General features: G+C 41.1%; 1 protein-coding gene and 1 long non-coding RNA gene across 2 annotated transcripts in view; one reads left to right on the top strand and one right to left on the bottom strand.

The window, feature by feature from the left end:
• SLC22A15 (solute carrier family 22 member 15) overlaps positions 1–15,023 on the bottom strand; it is a 64,187-nt gene extending 49,164 nt beyond the window's left edge. The window contains exons 1-2 of the mRNA XM_033092782.1: positions 14,824–15,023; positions 1,058–1,270 (exon numbers count right to left, since the gene is read on the bottom strand). Of these exons, the coding sequence (XP_032948673.1) occupies positions 1,058–1,270; positions 14,824–14,910 (300 nt within the window). The 5' untranslated portion in view covers positions 14,911–15,023. The remainder of the gene's footprint in view (positions 1–1,057; positions 1,271–14,823) is intronic.
• A 36-nt stretch (positions 15,024–15,059) lies between these two features.
• LOC117014678 (uncharacterized) lies at positions 15,060–18,005 on the top strand. Its single transcript, XR_004421580.1, has 3 exons — positions 15,060–15,672; positions 17,035–17,096; positions 17,919–18,005. It is a non-coding gene; the product is annotated as an uncharacterized LOC117014678 (long non-coding RNA).
• The last annotated feature ends 5,688 nt before the right edge of the window (positions 18,006–23,693 follow it).

The following is a 23,693-nucleotide window of genomic DNA, read 5'->3' as shown; positions in this document are numbered from 1 at the left end:
AAAAAAAGGGAACTACAAGTCAATATTCATCATGAATATAGAAGCCAAAATCCTTGACAAAATATTAGCAGGTAGAATACAGCAATATCTAAAAAGAATTATATGCCATCCAGAGATGTGAGGCTCGCTCAATATTTGAAAATCAATCAGTGTAATCCACCACATTAGAAGGTAAAGAAGAAGAAAAAATCCTATGATCTTTGCAATTGAGGTAGAAAATTGCAAACTGATGTGCATGACAAAATTCAATACACATTCATAACAAAAACTGAAAAAAATATTTGAATGGAGGGACATCCAGGGTGAAAGCAGGCAAATAGATAGGTTGTGGGATGCAGGCGAAGGGGACAGAGTATTTCAACATTTTCACAACCAGTACTGGTGCTTTCCAGCTAAGCATAAGCCCTGGCCCTCTCATCCTAGGGTTTCTCTTCACCATACTGTGTACCCTCAGTTTATTTACCTCTGGCTGGCTCAGAAGGTACTGCCCTTACCAGAACCTTCTTGGCCAGCAAAGCCCCCTTCAAAGTTAAGGCTTCCTGGCCATGCCAGGTGGTACCGTTTGTATGTAAAGTTTTACACTCAAGGTACCCCATGTGGTCTACACATGGGACTGGACTTCAGCATGATCCGTGCATGTTATAGATGGGTCATTACCTTTCTCTCTCTTTACTTTGTTAGTTTTTGTGTCTGTAATAAAGAAACATGAACGTTTTCGTTCACTTTTTAAAAGGACACTATCATCGAAGGATGGCTCTTCTGGAGTTTATCACTTCCTTCATTGAACTATCTTGGTAAGACTTATGCTTCTCCCATTTATAGGAGGAAGGAAGAAGAATGTGTTTTCATAGGATATTCTCCTTTGACTCTCAAATTTCCTGGAAAGTTATTTGATGATGTGGCTGAAATTTAAATCAGCAAGACAAAAAAAAGTAAAAAAAAAGACAAAAAAAAAAAGACAAAAAAAGTGGTTCCGTCTGGACAAGGAGAAGCGTCCATTTAGTGATCAGCCTAAATGGACTGTTTCTCTTTCACTCTCCATCACTCCTGGGCTTACCTCAGAGGCGATGGAGGTGAAACTGCCGCTGAAGTGCACGTGCTTGTGGATCTCGCTGCCATTGGCCGTCAGGAGCCAGTGCCCAAGGGCCTGGTCTTCACCAGACGACTGGTTGCCATGGCTCTGATTGGGCAGGAGCTCTGCCAGGTCCCAGTGGTACGACGGCGTGGCCCCGACCAGTGCGATGAGGATGGCTTCTGTGGCCACGTAGAGCTGGGGGAGCAAACACAGACAACCATCAATGGTGGTAATGCAATCAGCAAGCTCGCAAACCCTGAAAGATCGGTTCCTTGCTTTCGTGATTTTATGAGCTACGGAAACGAGACACATCAGAAACAAAGAAAAACATCAAAAGGAAGCTTCACTCTCTCCTGCTAACACAGTCATCGGCGATCCCACTTGCAAAGCCCCTGGTACTTTCTCTGAGGGTTTTTACTTCTACGTGTGAGATACGTCTGAGGCTGAGGACCCCACACCAAGGTGACTGGACTCTGGCAGGTGGGGGGAGAATTACCAGCTCTGATGTAGGAGACTAACATTCCAACTATTTTCTCTTCAACCCTATACCCTCAGTTCAGATAAGAAGTCACCAGGGTCCAGGCTTCACGATCTAAACAAGAAAACTTTTTGTGGCATAGTTAAATGTCTCAGAAAACTGTGTATGGATATATATATACACACATACATATATATGAAATATATATATATATATATATATATGTATACACACATATGAGCGAGAGCAAGCAAGCGAGAGTGCCTTATTAAAGCAGGTGAGCATAACAGAATATGTACCTGAGTAGGTACTATTTTTAAAAATAGTATACAGCTTATAATACGATTTAAAGAAATTCAAAATCCCGGGGACATTCAATCCATAACCTTCGGCTGTACTTAATCATTGTTTAGTCTAACCATAGTAGTCTCCCCAAAGGAAAAAAAAAATATTTCACTCATCCATTTAAGAAATATTTTTTGAGCACATATGCCATTTGTCGCTGACTGTTCTGGGCTTTCTAGCTACTCACAATTGGGCTTATAATCCGTTGAGCCCGGTGCAGCCTTTTTAACGCTATGGATTTCCATATATATTAGTTCTCATTGTTGGATGATTATTCCAATCTGAAAATGTACTAAGAAAACACAGAATTAGTCTTCTCCATAGTGAGACAATCTTATGCTCAGAAATTATCCCTGTTAACTTAGAACTTGATGTCTTAAAATGTCTTTAAACAGAGTTACGTATTTAAAAAGGACAAAGCGTGTGATTTCTCTGCAGCACACAGTAACACACCCCCACTGGATGGATGTGTTGACTGAGGCACAAAAAGGTGGACAGACTTGCCAACAGCTTTATCTCCCTTCCTCAGCCACCGCCCAACACCTTCCACACCATCCGGGAGGGGCATATGCAGCTGTTAAGAGCAGAAGCTACAGCACCAAAGGCAGAGTAATTTATCCCAAGTAGATGATGGAATTACTGTCAGGGAAAGAGAAAAGAAGTCACGACACTGTGCGTGTGTCGTAACCGAAAGCTAATGTACAACCGGAGATGTGATTTTCCCACTCTCGGGAAGGCTGCGGGATGTAAGACAGCCCCAATCTATTTGGAGAGGGGTGACTGTGGGTCTCTCAAGATGTACGAAGCTGCCACGGGTCAGTCTGCATGGGAGATTTATTGCAAAGGGCACAGGGAAACATGTTTCTAGATGTGTATTGCTTCTTGGCCCCTATTTGCATACTATTAAGGAAGTTTTAGAACAGGAGGCGGTCAGCTTATCAAAACAGAAACCTCAATGAATACGAGAGCAGGCAGATGACACATCTAGCAGCAGCTGTAATTCCAAAGCCACTTGTACCTGTTATAGTCACTGCCCCTCCTGATTATTATCTGCTGAAATTTACTGATGGGTAAAGAAATGGGAGACGGGGCAGAACCGGGCAAAGGAATAATGCAAGAGATAATGCAAGACCAGGTTCTGGTAAGTGCACAGCCTTTAGTCCGGCCGGGCAAACTAGTTACATCTTCTCTCTAATACGCTCCTTTCTGCTTTTGCTCCTGCCAGCCCCTTCACCTAGAAAGCACTTTCTCCTGCTGTGAACGTCTGGACCTTTCTCATCCTCCAAGACACAACTCAGAAGCCACCGCCTACCATCCTGCTGTCCCCTCCAACCTCTCCAGAAGCGCTCTCCTACTTCTGCTCTCCTCCCCCACCAAAAAGCTCCCTCTAGACCTTTCTTAGAGCCCATTATCATTTTTTTTCACTGCATTATATTTACGTATTTGTTTGTCTTATTTTCCCTATTGGAATATATCCTCCCGGAGGGCAGGATCTAAGTCTGATGCACCTTTGCAGTTTCAAAGCAAGTAACTCAAGGCCCAAATATGTGGCATCACACACTCAACCTATGAATGAATGAATGAATAAATGACAAGGATGCAATGCTAATTATGACAGCAAACACTTGTCTCATGCGAACTATGGGCCAAGTGCTGTTCCGAGTGCTTGCTGAAAATATATGAACACGTTGCATTCTTGTCTGGATTATTCTAGAAAAAGCAATGTCTTAGGCAAAAGAGGAAATGCCCCAAAGGGTCCTCTAATCGGAGGTGTGCTACATTGTGAAGGATGCCTTTCTCGGCAGAAATTAAAATGTATAGAGTGCAGTTGAAAAATAAAGAGGTGGAGCGGATATATACCCTAGTTCACAATGTAGGGAGCAATGAAATCTAGTTGATCAGGATCATCTGTATTAATCGATAGTAGTCCCAGCAATCTATAGTCTGAATAAGCACCTTCCACGTCTCCCATCTCCTCTGCCCTCCTCCCACCACTCAAGGTTTTCATGCCCACCCCACTCACGCACACGTGCACGTGCACACATACACAGGGACCCGGGCTGAATACACAGGGCCACAGCTCTATGTCCCCAGAAACATGAAGCTCTTGCATGCAGTGCAGCCAGCATCAGCCATTCTGTCTTCTGTGACACACGTGATCGTGTTTGGTTTCGGTACAGGTAAGGGACACAGAGGAGGCAGGTGGCTCTGCCACGGTGTGATAAACGCCAGGAAAGGGCACCCTGCGGCTTAGGTAAAAGATGAAGCTTACGCTCTGCACGGAGATTCACGTTAGGCCCTTTACCCCAGAGTCACACACGAAGGTCATGTGGTCACAGGAAGTCAAAGATGGTTTAGCACGTGTCTCATCATGAGGATGTGCCACCGACATACAACACTGGGGTGGTTTTCCACAGCTGGGCTTCTTCAACTGTGACGATGTCACAGAGCTCACATCCTGCTTCTTTCCCCCCAGAGTACAAATCTCCTCTCCTCCTCCTCTGCTATTCCTCTACAACTACCAGACATCCACAACTACTCACACATCCACCCCCATATTCTTGTCCTAATGAATCGCACCCATCAGCAGACGGGCCTTCAAGGCATGACGAAAAACCACCATCCATTCTCCTTCAGAGTGGGACTAACAACACCTCAAATAAATCATTATCTTCTCTAGTGCTACCTCCAGGGAAGGAGAACAAGGACCACAGATGGCTGGGGTTTTTTTCCCCGCCTTTCAATGTAATTATAATTAGAAAAGTGACTAAAACGCACTGGGGGATTGAAATTTTTAGAGTTTCAAAAAGTGAAGGTTTTAAAAGTAATTTTACACTAACAGCACATTATACGCTTTTATAATACTCAGGAAACCAAAAACAAACAAAAAAAACTCTCGTAATTACCTCATCACAATATCCTGTGCTATGAAGTCATGGCAAGTAGGATGTTTGTGTTGTAAGCAGGAGAAACGAACTACAGAACGATTAAGCGAACCGTTCAAAATTACACACAACACGAATAACAAAAGCAGGATGACACATGGGAGCCACCACACTTTGGGGCCAGAGGTTTTTTTCAGAGGGAAAAAAACAAACAAAACAAAACAACAGAAAAACGGGAAAATCAAAGATGATTTTATTCTTATCATTATTGTTCGTCCTTCACATACTTAGTCCTCGGTTAATTCAATGACGTAACCAAAAGCATTACATGAACGAGACCATATCGTGAAAGCAACACCAACTACCCAGTACCCAGCTCAAAGTGAATATTCCAGGAATATTTGGGGGGTGACTTACTGAGACTACCTAGTTTTTTGAATTTAAAAAATTTAGTTGTGCCCTAAATAACTGGTGTCTCTAAGCTGTTTCTTCGCCGACTCTGAATCCATCCACATAATGCCACCAGATCAGTCTTCTGATCAACACGTCTTAATGGACAAACGGTGAATGTCCTAACATTCCAGATCCCCACCACGTGGCCCAGTTGCTGCTAAATCTGCATTCAAGCTTTCTGTGCTAGCCTCTTCAATTCCCCGGACACGACTGCCCACTGTGCAGTGGGAAAAGTACATGAACTCTGTATACCTGAGTCTGAACCTCAGCTCTAGGAAACTTGCACCAAATCCAAACCTCTCTAAACGTCATGTTTTCTGCCAGTAGGAATGGACACTAGTTATACATTTTTAACTGATTCACTTGTCTCTAACCCATTCTGAGGGTCAGATGGGATGTTTCGTCAGCCAGCAGGAAATTGTACAGCGCCACACAAATAGCTTGTAGCAGTGCTTCCCAAACTTTTATGTGCACAGGCCGATTCCGTCAGCTGGGGAGCGACCTGAGATTCTGCATTTCTAAAGAATTCTGCTGAGATCAATGCTACTGGCCTGTGCCACACGTTGTGTGATTATTCCCTCTTTTACGGTTTTTCCCAATTTTATGTTTCCTACCTGAAATGACCTTCCCACTTCTTCCTAAACCCAAGCTTCAAAGTTCAGCTCAAGCTCAGCCCTCTTTCTGAAGGCTTCAGTGAACCACTCCAGACCACACTGAGGTCTCCTTTCTTAATTCCCCAGCATGTAATGCCCACATTAGCTCCTGGGGAAATACTGTTTTGTATCATTATTTAACAGTGTCGATCAATTCTAATTTTCTAATGATTTGTCATCTCCTGAAGGAAAGAAACTCTTACACCTCTGTAACCTTTCAAGAAGCCCAACACACCACTGTGTATATAATACCCTGTGTTATATATTAACTAATTCCTTGCAGAATGGTGTAGCAAAAAGAAAAAAAAAGTGATGGATTAAAAATCAGTAATTCTGGGACCTCATCTTGGTTCCAACCACTAATTAACTGGACACATTGTTTAACCTGCGTCTGTTTCTCTCTCTCTCTCTCCCAAATAAAATGGGAATACCACCACCTAAGCACCTTCCTTCTGTTATTTCAGTTTAATTTTTTAAAAATGTTGGTGAGTACCAACACTTTGCAACACATTGTCTTATGAGCCTCAGGTGATAACAAGAATGGATAAGAAACAGTTGTTTCCTTCTAAGCACATGCATTCAAGTCAGGACAACAAAGACATGCAGTTATAAATGCAAGGCAGACTCTGACCAATGCTACATTAGCCACAGGAGAAATGAAGTTAACGAGAGCACAAAGAAAATAGATGTTAATTCCAACTAGGGTAGTAAGAAAAAGGTTCTAAATGTGACACCAGAGCTAGGTAGGTAAAGACTGCTAGGGGTTTAATCAAAACATAAAGTAGGGGAAGGAACTTTTAGGCCAAAGAAATAGTCCAATCAGAGTCAGGAAAGTAAAGAACATATTTTTAGTGTTCTCTGAAGATATATTACAGGCCTAGTTCAGCTCTTCCCAAATTTGAGTCATCTGAGTACCCCCTAGAAGAGCTTTATGAGCCTACTTTCTGTTTTCTATTATTTACACCATAGTCTTCTTTGAAATTGGTTCAAATTTTTTAAGTTACCTAAATTTACAGAGAAATAAAATTTTATATCACTGCAGACATGACTGGCCAGATGGAACTATAAACACAGACGCTGTGTTGCAATGCAAAGTGTTGGCTAGCATGCTTTTATTCAAGGTGGGCCACAAGAGATGTTTTCGGGCAAGATCTGGGGGGGGGCAGGGTAAAAGCAAAGCAGCATCCATTTGGTTATCATGCTCAGAAAGTTGGGGCAAGTGCCTTTGTGACTCACAAACATTGTCACTTCTTTGCTGCCTCACCTTGTTGGTGCGATACAGCAGCTGGACCTAAAACTGTTCCCTGCTCCCCTGGACCTTCCTTCAGTTTCATGAAGGATGGAGGCAGTGAGAATGACACAGATTCCAGTCAGTTCTGATAGGTTCCAGATATATCTTCCTTTCTGGAATGCCTGCCCTGCAGACTTCAAGCTCCAACATCAGATACAAAGCCTCACAGGAACTGCTGAACCAGCTCCACAAATGCACGTGGTCAAAACCCCATAATAAAGTATTCATTGATTAAATATATAATCATATGCATATAGATGACACATACACACGCATATATACACCTACATATGTCTCCATCCTAGGAGTCCTGCTTCCTGCTTCTCTGGTTGAACTATGATTGACACAACCTTAAACAAATATGGCAAAATATTAGCATTTATTAAATCTGGAAGTAGGTACATGCATGTTTGTGATATTATTCTCTGTACTTCTTTTAAAAGGTTTCATAGTTTAAAAAGAAGTTTTTTTAAAATAGTAAATGAAATGAAAACAGAATATTAAATTCTAACTAGGTAATGTTTTCTGCCAAAGTCTGGACCTTCTTTAAATCTTTAGTTCTAATTCATTCCCTTTGTTAAAAAAGAAATATCTGCAAATGTGTTGAGAAGTACTAGCACCGAATAAGACTTCCTTCTTAGATAAACAGAAGGATTAAAGAAGAATTGAAAAGGGAATAACCCTCTCGCTTGATGGGTTAACGCAATTTAATACTATTTCCATATATAACCTACATCTTCTATGCAGGCCATTCTTTGGGATGTCAGAGAAGGCATAAAGATAGAGGATTGCAGACTCATAGAATCAAAACAAAGGTGAGAGGCTATTCTTGGAAAGGGTAGAGATATGTCTTCCTCTTGGACAACATGGAGAAACATGACAGGTGAGGATAAAAATTCATTTTGAGGCCAAAGGAAAGGATGTTTAGAAAGTTTCCACCTAGTTACTTCTATTTTCTTCATAAAGTTGGAACAAAGGCGACCTGGGGAGAATGAGAGGAATGGAGTCAGGAGAAATCTGGACTTGAGAAGAGTGATAAACATTCAGCTGGGAGAAGTGAAGGCCAGAGCTCAAGCACGACCCAACAGCATAGGCTGTGTGGAAAAGAGGAATAACCAAATTAATTATGGCATAGCCAGGCATTGGAACACTATCAAATCTGGAAGTAGGTACATGTACGTCTGTGATATTATTACTAATATTTTATAATGATTAATAGCTTATCATTACTACTAATAATTAATAATCTTATTACCGGGGTGTACGGGTTGGTCTTAATGTGATATTATTATGAATGGTATAGTCATTAGAAAAAGGTGTAGTTGTTTACTTATGAGCACAACAAGTCACTCACAACATTGTTGAGACAAAATCAGGTTAAAACACCAAGTTTCACCGAAAAACATAAATGTACATGTTTGTACCATAAAAAGCCTGGAAGGCCATACATCAAAACGTGAGCATGTGTTACTTCTGGTGGTAGAAGTTCTGGTGATTTTTGTTCTGTTTTTCTTTTCTGTGTTTTCTCTCTTTTCTTCGATCCCATGGACGATTTGTTGAGTACCATACGACTCCCATGAATGAAGGTACTAGTTTCTGTTTGAGCTTTGGGGTCAAGGAAGTCAGAGAGGAGATTCCCGAGTTGTGTGGGTCTTTGGATTTCACGGCTCTTCCTTCTAAGGCAGCCTCGAATTGTGGTGAGGAAAACCTCGAGGTCAACAATGACACAATGCCAGCTAACTGCCGGGCATGGGGCAACGTTAAGAAATCCTAAACTTGCAAAATAAATTAGCTCAACTTTCATGATCCAGCCATTTCCAAGAGCACAGTGAAGACGAGGGGCCATCTGCGTAAGTGCACTCTGCCATCTTGCAGCAGACTGACAGCATTCAAGCTGAGAGTTCTTCCTGCCATAGGCACATTGCCTGTCTTCCTATTTTTAATGACTTTTTTGTGCTATCTTGGAAGGTAATGCTATCTCTGTCAGGGCACATGTCAAGCAGCTGTGAGTGACTCTGGCCAGGCATGTTGCTGGTGGTTTGGGTGCTGTGGAGGTGTTGGGCTAGTTGCTTTCCAAGACACCTCCCAATTCTTGAGATGCTCCATGCTCAAAGGAGCTCCCTAAACCTTCCGAAGGCCCCCTGTATCTCCATAGCCTTGGACGGAAACCTGAGGGTCTGATAAATGTGCAGCTTCAGCTGCGTTACACCAGGGGGCAGTGTCTGTCTACAGCTTCCTGGGGACATGTGGGGGGCAAGTGTAGCTATGGTCTCCTTGACCTAGGGTGTCCCACTCATCTAAACTGATGGAAGGAACACCAGGCAAAGAGTCACCAGATTATCATCCAATTCCCAGCCATTTTTTATGGGTGGACAGAACTAAATTTGAGGGTAAGGACAGTGTCAAACTTGCTCACACTAGCAGAGAACCCTGGGAGATCACATGCTTTGGAGTCGCCATATGGAAACTCTTACTAATGCTCTAGGTCCTCATCACGGCTGATCCCCCCGCAGCGGTGAGAATCCCCTGCGGCATGGGGGCTGGTCTTAATGGCTGTGATACAATAAGGTCTTCACTAGAATTTACGGGGTGAACTTCATCACTTGCTTGTGGCTGAGAGGTCAGAACCACCAGCTATCCACCTCCATGACACCTCATCGAAAGGTCGTATTCCTACGAATCTCCTGGGGAGAGTGGGCATGGTGACAAATGCACGCAGGGAGGAGATGTTAGTTGTGACAATTAAGACAGCGTTTCCACACAAAGTTTAATAAAGCACCTGAACAAAACTCACTCTACCTCACTCTCCGAAGTGTTAAATGACCACAATTCACAGCCATAATCGGTGAAAGGAATAGCAATACAAGAGTGAGCTGTTATTCTCATATAGTGAACTGTAGCCTTCTCTCCTCGCTATACATATCAGCTTTTCTTTACTGTTTTTTTTAATGTAACACAGAAAATCAAACAAATAAAGTAAGATTCACAAACCTACCACCACAATTAACAAGTCACATTTTATCATATTTGCTTCAGATTTTTAAAATGGTATTACAGATCTAAAGGAAATCTCCTGTGGACCGCTCCCCCAGCCCACTCCTTCCCTTCCTTCTCAAGAGCAATCAATCTCATGAACGGGGTGTGGATCCTCCTATTCCATGAGTTTCTACTTTTACATTGTTCGTATACATTCGTAAACCAAACGTAATATTGTTTTGTAGGTTTTGGAAATTTCTAATAAGAGTATGTGCCACATTGTGTATATCACGCTTGTTACCTTTTCTTTTTTTAAGTGTTCAGTCATTGACATCTATTTTTTATTCTCTAATCTTTTTTTCCTCAGCATGTGTATTTTAATTTATTTTAATTTTTAAAAATAATTGACTTTTCAAGTACAGCTGGCATAGATTATGTTAGTTTCAGGTGTAGGACATAGTGGTTAGACATTTATATCACTTACAAAGTGATCCCCCTTAATAAACCTAGTATCCATCTGACACCGTACAGTTACCACAATATTACTGACTATATTCCTTATGCTATACTTTATATCCCCATGACTATTTTGTAACTACCAACTTGTACTTCTTTTTTTTTCAATTTTTCAATTACAGCTGACATTCAATATTATTTTATATTAGTGTAGGTACACAGCATAGTGGTTAGACATCTGTATAATTTATGATCCCCTGATTAGTCTAGTACCCACCTAGCATTTAACCTGGTGTTGCAGAGATTTGTCTACGTAGCTGTGTATAGATCTAGTTCATTCACTTTAACTGTTACATTCTATCAAGTTTACACTACATTTTAATTATCCGGTCCCTTTTTGGGAATCATTTAGGTGGTTACTAATTTTTGTTATTACAAACAGTGCTGCAATAAACGTCCTGTACATATTTCCTCATGCACATATTTAAGAGACATTGTAGGACAAATCCCTAGGAGTCCAATGCTGGGTTTTAATTTTATTAGACAGTGGCAAATTGTTCTCTAAATGGGGTAGTTTCTCATTTTCATCACACTTGTACTGTTAGACTATTTAATGTTTGCTAATCTAATAAGTGTGAAATGACATTTCATAGTCACTTTAATATGCCTCTCCCAGGTGACCACTGAAGGTAAACATCTTTTCACATGTTGATTATTATAGTTTCCGCTTCTGTAAAATACCTGTTCAGTCATTCCACTTTCTAAAACACCATGAAAATATATTTATTACGTGGATGATGTGAATGCACTGGTAGTTTTAGGATCAGAAAAATCAGGTTGGGGTTATTAAGAGTTGACATAAAAATAACTCATTCTGGAAACACCAGAGGACCGTACCTCAAGCTGAGGTTCAGATAAGCATCCCAGTTTGGCTGTGAAACAAATGCTTGTTACAGGTTACGCGTTCTTGTTGGTTAATGGATGTTTTAAATTCTGGGCAAATTATACTACAACCTATGATTCATGATCCTAAAGAAAATGAAGAAGCTGGAGTCTCTGGCTTAGAACAAAGAAATTGGGTTAATTTTCACTTATGTCAAGGGATCAAGAAACAAAGAACTGTATTCCAACCTTCTTCCTCCAGACAGCCTGTCAAACAAGTACACACAAACACAAACACAAAGTACTGCTGATGGCGTCAACTCTGAATCACCATTGGAAAATAGAAACAGTAATAAGGTAAACAGAATTATTCGTACTGAAATACCACAAATAGCTCTGACCCAAGGGAGGGCCTGTATATTTGGGAGATACAATTTTTTCTGACTGTAAAATTGTAAATCTTTCTTATTGCTTGTTCCTAAGACAACCATATTTACACAGGCATTTTCTTTTCCCTTTAGCTTATGTGCTTTAAAACCACTTATCACTATCATTGGGACATTTGTATCTTATCATGCCCAAGAGAATCTATAAAAGCTGCATCTATTCTTCATGTACCTAAAAGTTGACCACTATGGAGATGCCAGAGATTGTGTTGTTTGCAGTAGTGTGAAGGACAGTAACTGGATATTGAGGTAACTTCTGAGGAGCTAAATGACAGTATCAATAAGCCAAGAGAACAGTTAACCTAAAGACCTTGAAATCTGGCTTTGTAACGTGGTTTTGTCCTCCTAATTTGAACTTGGATGTGTCTGAGGCAAAGGGAGTTAAAACCATTTTTAAAATAATACTAGTCTCAGAAGGAAGAAAAAGCCAACGGATCTGTAAAGTTTCCATGCCTGGCCCTCTGGTTTTGTGTTCCTCAGCTGGGTTTGGTCATTACCAAACCGCAGATGTAGCCTAGGCCCCTCTCTCTGCAATCCTACAATGTGCAGGGTAACCTGTCCAAGTTACCTCTCTGGTAGTGCTGCTAGCAGTTGGTCTGTACCATCCTTGGACAATGGTACACAAGTGCTTTGGTTTTAAAATCAGACAATGTCAACCTCCTTCCACGTAAGTCAACTCTGAAAGGGCTTCTGACTTTCTCCTCTGTCGGAGGAGGCAACCCCCACAAGAATCGTGTTACAATTATGTAACGGGACTCCCCAGTACTCCCACTCTGCAGGCCAGCTCCCCTAGCCCAAACCTCTCCGACAAGAGACTTGGTGGAGAGGTCTCTGGGGAACTCCACTCTCACATCCAGGATAGCTTTGGGCGACCCGAGGATCACCTGTCTCCTCTATCTCAATGGGACGGTTGAGTCCTCAGAAACATGGAACAGCTGAGAAGGGTTCCCTTCTGCCTGGCCTGGAACAACCCATCTGTTGACACAGGCACAGCTACTGGCAGCCCACACCTCCCAGCCCACACCTATAAGATAAGCAGTCACTTCGTTCCCAACACTCTAAGACCTGGTTTTTCTACAGCAAACATTGACCAGATGTCAGGCAGAATTCAAATGAAGAGTCACGGTCCTGGGCTTAGACCTGTTTGGTATCAAACTCTAACCAAAGTGGTCAACCATCAAGGAAAGGAAGGAAACATAACAGGTGCAGGACCCTTTTTAGTGCTCCACTCCACTCAAAAGACAAACTTATTCCCGGTTGGCGGGTGCCTGGCCAGGCAGGTAAGAAGATAATGACACAGGAAGTAAAATGGAGTCCAGGGATGAGGAGATGGACAGGTGGGATTGCTCAGAGAGCTAGTTATGTTCCCGGCATTCTTTGTTAGAACAGGAAAAGAATCGTCTCAAAGTGAAATGTTACAAATTAACATCAGGCAAATATTGACTCCATGTCAGGCAGAATTCAATGAACAGTTACGGTTACAATTCTATTCTTTCTCTATTAAACTCCCCATAGGCAAAGTACATTGAAGCTGAAACAATGAACTTGAAGGAATTTCAGCATACTGCATACTTGGCAACTGAGAACCGGTTTTGCTACAGAAAGCACTGACTTCATCTATCAGTCTATCATTTCAACGGTTCTCCTCGCTGGTGATGAAATCGACCAAACTTCTAAACAATTTCATGGGAAAAGGGATCCGTAAGTCAACCCTTACCTTCCCGCAGCTTGACCTTCCTGTTAAGCAGTTTTCCTTACGCAAGACTTAAGCAACTGGCAGACTGGTAGTTAAACTCATGACCATCCTGTACTTTCCTCAGAATGACTATCCTTTACATGTTAACTGTAATTATTTGTTTGTCCGCATGCCTGACCCCACCCAGACTAGATAGAATGCAAGAAAGCTTCATAGGAAAGGGGCTTTGATTGTTCATCACTGTAGCCCCTGCTAAGCACATAGTAGGCACTCATTCAATAGCTGCTGAATGAAGGAATGAACAAAATGACTGACTCATGGTAAAAACTACTAAAGGATTTGTAAATAAAATGTCTTTGTAATATTGGGAGAATTGATGTCAAATGGACCGTTTCAGCTGCAAAGGAGAAGTAACTCTTGCCTGGCAAAGTGTATTTGCAGTGACCTTGAGAATACAGAACCCACAGTTTTAAGTTGGGGTGGGCAAGTAGTCTGAGAATTCTGTGTAATGAAGAAGTGATTCCATGTTATAACCACACATCGTAAACGGCATGATTCGACTTATGAAAGTCTCAACCCGAGGCTGGCCTCTGGGCAGAAAGACCCAGCAGAACATAAAACAGAGAAATAAACCCTACACATTGACAGCCCCTGGAATACGAAACCCCCTCAAATCCTGGAAAAGGTGCTAAGCAGATACCCAGAGCTGAAGGAGGCTGCTAGAACTTTCCTCAGCGGGTGACCAGGGCTCTCTCAGTGTTCTAGATTCCAAGGTGACAGTGCCACAGGTTAGAGCAACAATTCTCTTTGGCACTCACAGCCTGTTATAGGTACCAACAGAATTTTGCATGCCTTATTAACCAGCCCGCCGGCTAAAGTACACCCCCTATCCCGCCCTGCCCCCACCCATCACACACACACACACACTCTTTCCCCACTGGAGGTGACGGGGTGGGTGGGCCTGGCAGAACCTCCAAAGGGGAGACCTAGGGTCTGAGGCTGACAGGCCCGCTGGCGATCCCGCGTTCTGGGGCCCGGCCCCACCCTCGCGCGGGGTCCGGGCGGGGCCGGCTCGCCACATCACGGGCGTTCGTTCGCAGAGCCTGGGCGTCCCGGCCGGGCGTGGTGGGGGCGGGGAGACGTCTCGGCCCGGACTTGGGAAGCTGTCGGGGCGGCAGGGGACTCACCTGCAGCAGCACGGACAACAGGAAGCACAAGTACATCTGGAAGATGCCCATCTCGCCCACCGCCTGGAACGCCTCCTCCACCTCCATGGCGAGCTGCGCGCTCGGCTCCGCCCGCCTGCCCGGCGCCCCCAACTCCGGCGCGGGGCTCCCTCCCTCCGCCGGCGCCCGGCACCCGCTCCGACCCGCGGGCGGGCAGTGGGAGCGCGCAGCGCGCGTGGGGTGGGCGCCGAATCCCGCGCGGCGCGGACGACGTGCGATCTGGGGCTGGATGCCGGGTACCCTGGCCTCTGCGCTTCCTGTTACAGAGTTTTTTTTTCTAAGAGGGATTGGTGTCTGCGCCGCTTAAAGTGAGAGGAAGAGGAAGTGGCTCGGCGTGAGGCATCCTCTCGGATGGAGAAACCCGCGAACAGCAGCCGCGTCTAATCCATGGCCCCTGCTTCGCGGGGCAGGGCGCGACCACTGGTGGGCGACCTGGTGACAGCTCATTCGTATTTGTCCTTTTGTACAAAGCGGTTTACTGTAGTAGGTGGGGAGCAAGTGTTCTGGACCCTTTGGAGAAGAGTGCTGTTTAACATTTCTTCCCAGGCCTACCCTGGGCTGGCTGTGTGGTCAGGTCACAGATAAACAAAGCCTTGCACAAGCCTGAGATCGATATGCTTATATAAATATAAGGTACTGAGGCAACACAAAAGAGGAAGGATTAATCCGTAGGACACGAGGCGATGGCTGCCACGGTGTTTGAAGGGGAACCAAGTTTGTCAAACTGGAAATGTGGGGAAAGACTCAGCAGTTCCAAGGGACACCAATCTGGTCACCTGCCTTAATCCGCTCATCGCTCCACCTCCTTAGGTTGGTTTTAACAGCTATATAGTGTTCCATTATCCAGGCTATGGCCTGAAAAACAATACTGGATAGAAAGAGGCAACCAGCTAACGTTTCATATAGGATTTTACATCTAAGAGCGTGGGATAGGTCTATAATTTTCTATTCTTCCTACTGCCCCTGTCTGGATTTGGCGATAAGATTATAGTAGTTTACTAAAACGAATTGGAAGTGTTTGGTAAAACTTTCCTTGAAACCATCTGTATGGGGCTTGTTTTTCAGGGAGAACCTCTATTACAGAGATGATAGATAGATAGACAGACAATCACATATTTTTATGGCTTTGTATTCTTGAATTCCTCTTATTTTTTTCTAGAAATGTTTCTATTTCAGCTTGTTTTTCTATTTTTTTTGGAATAAACTGGCTCATCTTGTTTTCTTCGGGTTTTTTTAAAACCATGCTGTAGCTGAATTTATGCCCTACTTTTCAACCTTAATATTGTTCATTTTTATTGTTCCATTATCAGTCTTGCTAGAGGTGTGTCTACTTTATTATTTTTTAAATAACTGCTTTTTATTTTGTGATGTTTGTTTTCTATTTTACGGATTCTATCAGTTCTTTTTTTTCCTTTACTTTTGTTAGTCTGTAATTCTCTTACTACCTACATGACTTGAAAGTTCAGTTTCCTTGCTTTCAATTTTCTTTTTTTAAGAATAATTATACTTAAGGCTATGCATTTCTCTCAGGATACTACTTTGCTCTGTCCCATAAGTTTTGTCATGTGGTGCTTTCGTTGTCTTTAGATTTAAATGTTCCATGACATTGTAATTTCCTCTTTAACTAATGAGCTATTTGTTAGTGCATTTTTTTTTAGTTTTCAATTAAGAGTTGTTGCTACTTTGTAGCCATCTTTTTATTGCTGATTACTAACCTAAATGCTTTGTGAACAGAGATGATATGAAATCTTGAGTTTTCCTGTGACCTAGTATGTGGTCATTTTAGAAAAATATACTGAATGTATTGAAAATATTCTCCCTTTGTTTGGGTATAAGGTTTTCTATAAATTAGATTAAGCTTGTTAATTTTATTCAAGTAGTGTGTATTACTACTGGATTTTTTTCCTGCTAGATATAATAGTTTAAATAAATGTGTCAAAACCTCCCAAAATTATTATCATTTTTTGAGTTTTTATCAAGTTCTTTATATTTCTGTAGGTACATAAAAATACCAATTGAATCATTCCCTTTATCGTGATAAAAATGGCTCTTTGTGCTATTTGTCTTAATTTTTATTTTATCTAATGTTAATATTGTTACATCAACTTTTTCCTGTTATTATTTTCTTTGTAATCTTTTCATTTTCATCCTTTTGGTTTTGTTATGTTCTAGGCATGTATCTAGAAGGAAGTTTCTTTTGTCTATTCAATTTGATATTCTCTGTCTTTTAACAGGTGAGTTAAATTCATTTATATTTATTGTGATATTATTTGGAATGATTTCTACCATTTTGTTTTGTTTTTCTATTTACAAAATTCTTTTTTCTTCCTGGTCATCTGTGGGAGTCTTAACAGCATTTTTATACTGCCCTTTTATCTTTTGCTATTTTGGGGAGCTACAGATTGCATTATTATTATTTATTATTATTATTATTATTATTATTATTATTATTGTAATTACTCTCTCCTACAATTTTAACATTCACATAACTATACACTGTTCTACAATGTTTATAGTAATTTAACAAATCTATTCTCTCTTCAAACTCATAAGGACCTATATAAGATTCCAAGAATGCTTTATCTGAGAAAATGTAAGAGGACATAAAAATATTATGTTCTGGAAAACTTCGTTAGGTGACTCAAGAAATAACTATTGTGGTGCCAAAACATTGATGGAAGAGATTCATGTGAAGTGTTTTAGTAAAATCTTTCATTGTTAAGAAAAATTATCCTGCACTTGGAAATAATAAGAAATCAAGAAGCAGACGATAGTATGTTTTTCAGTGTGGTAATGAAGCATTGTTTCACAGGCCCACCCTGGAATTATATAATTCTGTAAAATTACCTGTGTTTGACTTTGCTGTTTACTATGCATTGGAGTCCAGATACTGTGCAGTTACAAGTAAATTTGTAGATTTTTGTTTAGTTGAGATGTAAATGATCATGTTTAGTGGAAAGATAATCTGTGATTTCATTGCCCTGTAAAACATTAACTTGTTTTGTATCTAATATATAGTAATCTTATTTTACATTCCGTTGTTATTTTCTTTCTAGAAATAAACGGTTCCTCAAATGCTCTTAGAATCAGCTTTACCATCCTACTGGTTCCCTCATCAATTAAAATAAAATCTCTGACATGGGTTCATTCTGTATTTGTAAGAGAGTCATGTCTTTAACTTTTGAAAGTTTTTCTTTGACATTATGACATGTTGGAGTGGAAAAAGAACTATAAATTAAAATTTGATACAGTATAGAGCTAAATTAATAAATTAAGTGTTAAGTAGAAATTGGGTTATTTCATCTTCCTTCCTAAAAATTTATAAATTTTAAGTGAACCAAATACTCTTCTATATATTCACTGTTGGTTTTCCTTACATTGGGACATACATGCTGAAAGGAATTGGTTATTGTGAGAACAGAAAGTGCAACCTGGGTAGTGTCAGAAATGAGATCTGATGGGTTGACAGAGGCCAGGTACGCAGTGTGAAGGAGTCTGAACTTTTTCCTTCAGGTGATGGAGAATCACCGACGTGTTTTAAGCTGGAGTAGAGTGACTTTTAAAAGAGGATTTGGCAGCAGTGGAAAATGCACTGACACCAGCTGAGTCATATTGTCATGGCAGGACCCAGTGAGGGCCTGAGGGCGTAAACCAGAACAATGCTAATAGGGATGGAGAAATGAAATCAAATTTAAGGTAAAATCTGCAAAAATTGATAGTGATTACATTTTACAGAGACAAACACAGAAATCAAGAATGTTTCTGGCTTTGATGACTGGGAAATGGAGGTACTACCGTGTTTCCCCGAAAATAAGACCTAGCCGGACAATCAGCGCTAATGTGTCTTTTGGAGCAAAAATTAATATAAGACCCGGTCTTATTTTACTATAATATAAGACCTGGTCTATAATATAATATAATATAATATAATATAATATAATATAATATAATATAATAATATAATATAATATAATACAATACAATATAAGACTGGGTCTTACATTAATTTTTGCTCCAAAAGACGCATTAGAGCTGATTGTCCGGCTAGATCTTATTTTCGGGGAACCACGGTATTAACTGAGATAGGAAACTCAGAAGGTGGAGTAGGTTGGTGGTGCCAGGTTGAAGGGCCTATGACAGGAATGATGGGGTGACAGGCGTTGCTCTTTTAAATAGTCATTGCTCCTTTAAGATCCTGCCCTTCCCCCTTAATTCACCCAGGCCCAGCTGGATTTCCTTGCCCTAATTTACAGTCAGTGCCAGAGCTTCTGAGCATGCACTGAAGGAAGAGTGGACTAATTAAAGCTCTCCCGAGGATCCAGGTATTGCATCTGTGGCTCTTAGCACAGAGTTCCATTTTGAGAGCATTTATTCCCCATCTGACCGTTCTTTTCTCATTTTTCTATTTCTTAAGTCCTTCTCTACCGTAATTTTATAGTACTTGTATTTTTCTTTTCTAACTCAAGAATAATGGAAATTTGGTTGTTGTTTTTTTAATAATAAAATAATGTTTAGAATAGGGTATCTATCAAATACACACTTTTTGGGCTATGAGAGGAAAACAGGTTAACTTTACCTGGTGAATTACATAAAGCTTTGAAGCAAATATACTCAATCATTATCATCTTTTTTATTTTAGAACCTGCATCCCCTAAACACTGTGTCATGTCTTTTGCTTCATTGGTAATTTGGTGTCCCAGAAGGCTACTGAAATTTGGTGTGCCAGATAATAGACTTCGTGCATGTTACGTGTGGTATCAAATCCTTGGAAATCAGTGTTACATACCAGCCTACATGTACCCAGAGTTACTGTGTTTTCAAAATATTGGAAGAGTATTTTTCCTTCTGCATAAAAACTTCATGCTGAGATAAGCTTTTGTTGTTCGTATGTCACAGCAACTTACGTAAAGATAGCCAAAGTGCAAATACCTCTGTCAACATTAAGTTCATATAGACACAACAAATATGATGGGAATAATCAGATCACAAGAAGCCAGATTCTGTGGTAGATGTCTGAAAGGAAGGAGCAAGAAGACAAAGGAAGAGCCGGCCTGGTGGCTCAGGTGGTTGGAGCTCCGTGCTCCTAACTCCAAAGGCTGCCAGTTCGATTCCCACAGTGGGCTCTCAACCACAAGGTTGCCGGTTCAACTCCTCGAGTCCCGCAAGGGATGGTGGGCTCTGCCCCCTGCAACTAAGATTGAACACAGCACCTTGAGCTAAGCTGCCGCTGAGCTCCCGGATGGTTCAGTTGGTTGGAGCGCGGGCTTTCAACCACAAGGTTGCCAGTTCAATTCCTCGAGTCCTGCAAGGGATGGTGGGCTGTGCCCCCTGCAACTAGAAAATGGCAACTGGACCTGGAGTTGAGCTGTGCCCTCCACAACTAAGATTGAAAGGACAACGACTTGGAAAAAAGGTCTGAAAGTACACACTGTTCCCTAATAAAGTCCTGTTCCCCTTCCCCAATAAAATCTTTAAAATATATATAAATTTATAAAGAAGACAAAGGAAGGAGAAGCAAAAAGAAAATGGAATTAGCAGTGAGGTGGACATGCTTCCATCATCTGGCTGCTCGAACCAACCACCACCATTCAGAAACCATCCTGAAGTGGGTGAAAAACATATAGTAATACAGATCTAAATTTAATTTGGAACAATTGGCCATTTCCATGTCTCTTAGCAATAAAACAAAAGGGTATGAATAGAGGTAGTTCTCAAATTCAGCAGTTACGGAGAGGGCTATGAAATATGAGGGAAATTAGCCATTAATTATGTTTGAATTTAGATAGTAGAGTGTTTTGCTTGCTGAGAGTCCAATTTTACATGTTGTCCCAAGAGGCACTGAGTTTAGATAATAGGACATTCATATAATTCAACAAATTCATTTCTGAGTGCTCAACTTTAATGAAAATGTCAGTGCTATTGTTGCTGTTACTGCTGCTATTTCTTTCATAGGAGATTACACAACTAGGCAATACAGGTTGAAATGATGAATTTTCTATACACATGGGGTCGACAAATTGAGGCTATGATTCAATAGGGTGAATGAAAATGTGCCCTTTACAAGGACAAATATCTCCAAGTTCCCCAGGATTAAAATCTAGATGCTGTTGGATCTGCCTGAACCACTTCAGTTGGTTGAGTTTTGCACAAAGATGATGATAAACCTGCATATCAAGAATCTTAACCTCACCTGGGATTTATAAATTAAAACCAGTAATGCACATTGCTTTCAGAAAATAGTGAAAGTAGAATTCAGAGAATCAAGTTTGATCTACTCAGTCTCAGAAAGGAAAGGTCCCCGTGCCTAAACCATTCTGAAACTCGCATTCAACAAAGGCTGACTGAGCAACTAACTATACTGGGCTTTGGTCTAGGTGTGAGGGATACACTAAACCAGCAAAGGTGGCTCCCTCTCTCTGGTGGTGTTTGCGGTCCAGAGATCACTTCCTACTTGGCTGCAATACTGGATGCGAGGGTGGGGTGAGAGCCAGCAGAAAGAGGAAGACTTGTTGACTGTAGAAATTTCCCATTGCTCTGTTATCTCATCATGAAATCAACTCCAAATCAAAATGTAACAACATGAACCAAGTAGATTAGATTATAAAGGAGTGTGTATAATCCATTAAGTCTTCTTCAGTCTAAGGGCTTTTCTTGTGTTTATCTGCCTTAAGAAGAACGTAGCCAAAAATTTATATTAATGCACAAATTCATAGAGAATTTGCATGATTTTCAGAACCAAATTAATCCCTCATTTACTGGCATACAGCTATTGGAGACAAAAGATCATATTGCATTTTAAACAATATAAACACATCTTCTTCATCAGTCTTCATTTGCATAAGAAGAGTGTCTTATTCTCAGCCAAACAGAGCAAATCAAATCCTCCTGTCAGTTTTCTGTTCCAGCACAAGATTTTGAATATTCTCAGTTTCATTTTCTACTCCTATCAGGGCTGAAACTGATTATTCCTTGAACCTTTTTTTAGTCACAGGACCTTTCATAAATCTAATGAAAGTTAATGGTTTTTCTCAGGAAAAGGAGGGTGCAGGAGAGGGTGCCCTCATACACACACGTTTTGCATACCAATTTTTTTTCCAATCCCTGAGTCCAACCCCCACATTATAAAAATGATGTCTACGGGAGGTTAGATAATATGTTTAAGATGATTAAGAGACACACCAAAAGTCACACAGTTAGTTAGTTGGAAGAGCAGTACAGAAAACCAAGTGCTCAAAAGTTGGTGGCTTTTGGGATTGGGTTGTTTGGTTTTGGGGTTTTTTTTGCTACCTGAAACCACTCTCAGGTATAGGCCCTGTTTTTGAACCATTTTTCTTACCTGGAAATACTAATATAGAAGGACACTGTCTTTGCAATGCATTTGCACTCTGATTCCTTTGTAAACTGTGTGTCCCTGGATCTACAATTTCAAGGTTGGGGCTTTAGCTGAGTAGGACCCTCCCTGCCTGCCTCCCAAGCCAGGAACTCTAGCGGGGATACCTAATAACTCAGCGACTTGACTGCAATCACAGACATTTGCAGAAAGAGTCCTCATCTGTTATGTTTGAAGCCCCAAACTGGAATAGTGTTGTAGCTTTCCTTTGTGGGTCATTCCTTACTCAACACCATTCTGCTTTTGACTTGAAAAATTGGGCCACGGAGCTCCTCCACCATCAGGCATGTTTCTTATTGGGCTGTGAAAGTTTAGCATATGGCTAATGACAGTTTACACCTACTTACGTGCTCTGACAATCCAGTAAAGGCTGATTTGTCTCTTTGATGTACTGTCCGTAGCACTTTTTGCAGACAAAGCAGTAACCGGTTCTCTCGGAGGTACTTTTTTATTTCAGCTGATGATGGGAGAGGATAATCTCTTTCTGGGTGGTTAATGATGTGTCCTCAGCCTGGTCTGTTAAATGACTGTGTTCCTAATGATGTGGCATTGCCATCAGTATCCTGGTGACCAGCTTTCCTTTTCTTCCATCTTCCTCTCAGGGTGGAGACATGCGTATGGAGGATAAAATAAAGAACTAAGGCAAGTGGAAAAAAGACAAACTATTAGGAGCAAAATGTCTATGGCATAAAATACATGAATACAAACGAGAATAAAGATATTTGGGTCGTTTTGTGTTTATATCTTTATTTTTACCATTGCTCTTTTCAGCTGTATGTGTATAGGAGATAAAAATGGGCTCTATTGCATGGCGATGGGTGTCTCTTGAAACAAGATAGCATGGAAAGAGATCTCCTCAAAGTTAATTTAGTTTTTAATGTATTGGATGTAATACTACAGCTGATAACTTGACATCACTTAGGCAGAGAAGTTTTCTGTTGAGTGAAGTGGCTTGCTCAGCAAGTGTAGGTCCTGACGGAGAAAGTCTATTTTAAGCTGGATGGGGCTCTTCTCTGGCTCTGCCAGCAGCTGACCAGCTGGCACCGAATATAAGCAGGATAGCTTGGTGTACTCACCCGAGACCCCCGTTTCTATTTTCCTTCATCGGGGAAGAGCTAAAAACACCATCTCTAATTCCCTTACTGGCATGGGGCAGTACAGAAATAAGTGAGTTTTCAGTGAAAGATTCTAAAAAAGTATATGTGTGTCCAATCATTTTGAATTTTAAAGTTGAAGCCTAACAGTAGTGTTTTAGGAACTACAGTAATCCATGAACTAAAGTAATATGAGCCCCATGAGTCCTCCACTATATAAACACACTTGGAAAGCTAATGAGATGGGAAAGTTTAAATTTGACAATTCAGTTTTGACACCAATCTAAGTGGGATGAGTACCTTTAGGGAAGACCTAGCCCTCTTTGATGGGAAAGCAGAGCTAGGTG

Source organism: Rhinolophus ferrumequinum, chromosome 22 (genome assembly GCF_004115265.2).
Source record: "Rhinolophus ferrumequinum isolate MPI-CBG mRhiFer1 chromosome 22, mRhiFer1_v1.p, whole genome shotgun sequence".
Taxonomy (NCBI): Eukaryota; Metazoa; Chordata; class Mammalia; order Chiroptera; family Rhinolophidae; genus Rhinolophus; species Rhinolophus ferrumequinum.
Note: the sequence above shows the minus strand (reverse complement) of the source record. Positions and strands in the feature narration are given on the sequence as shown.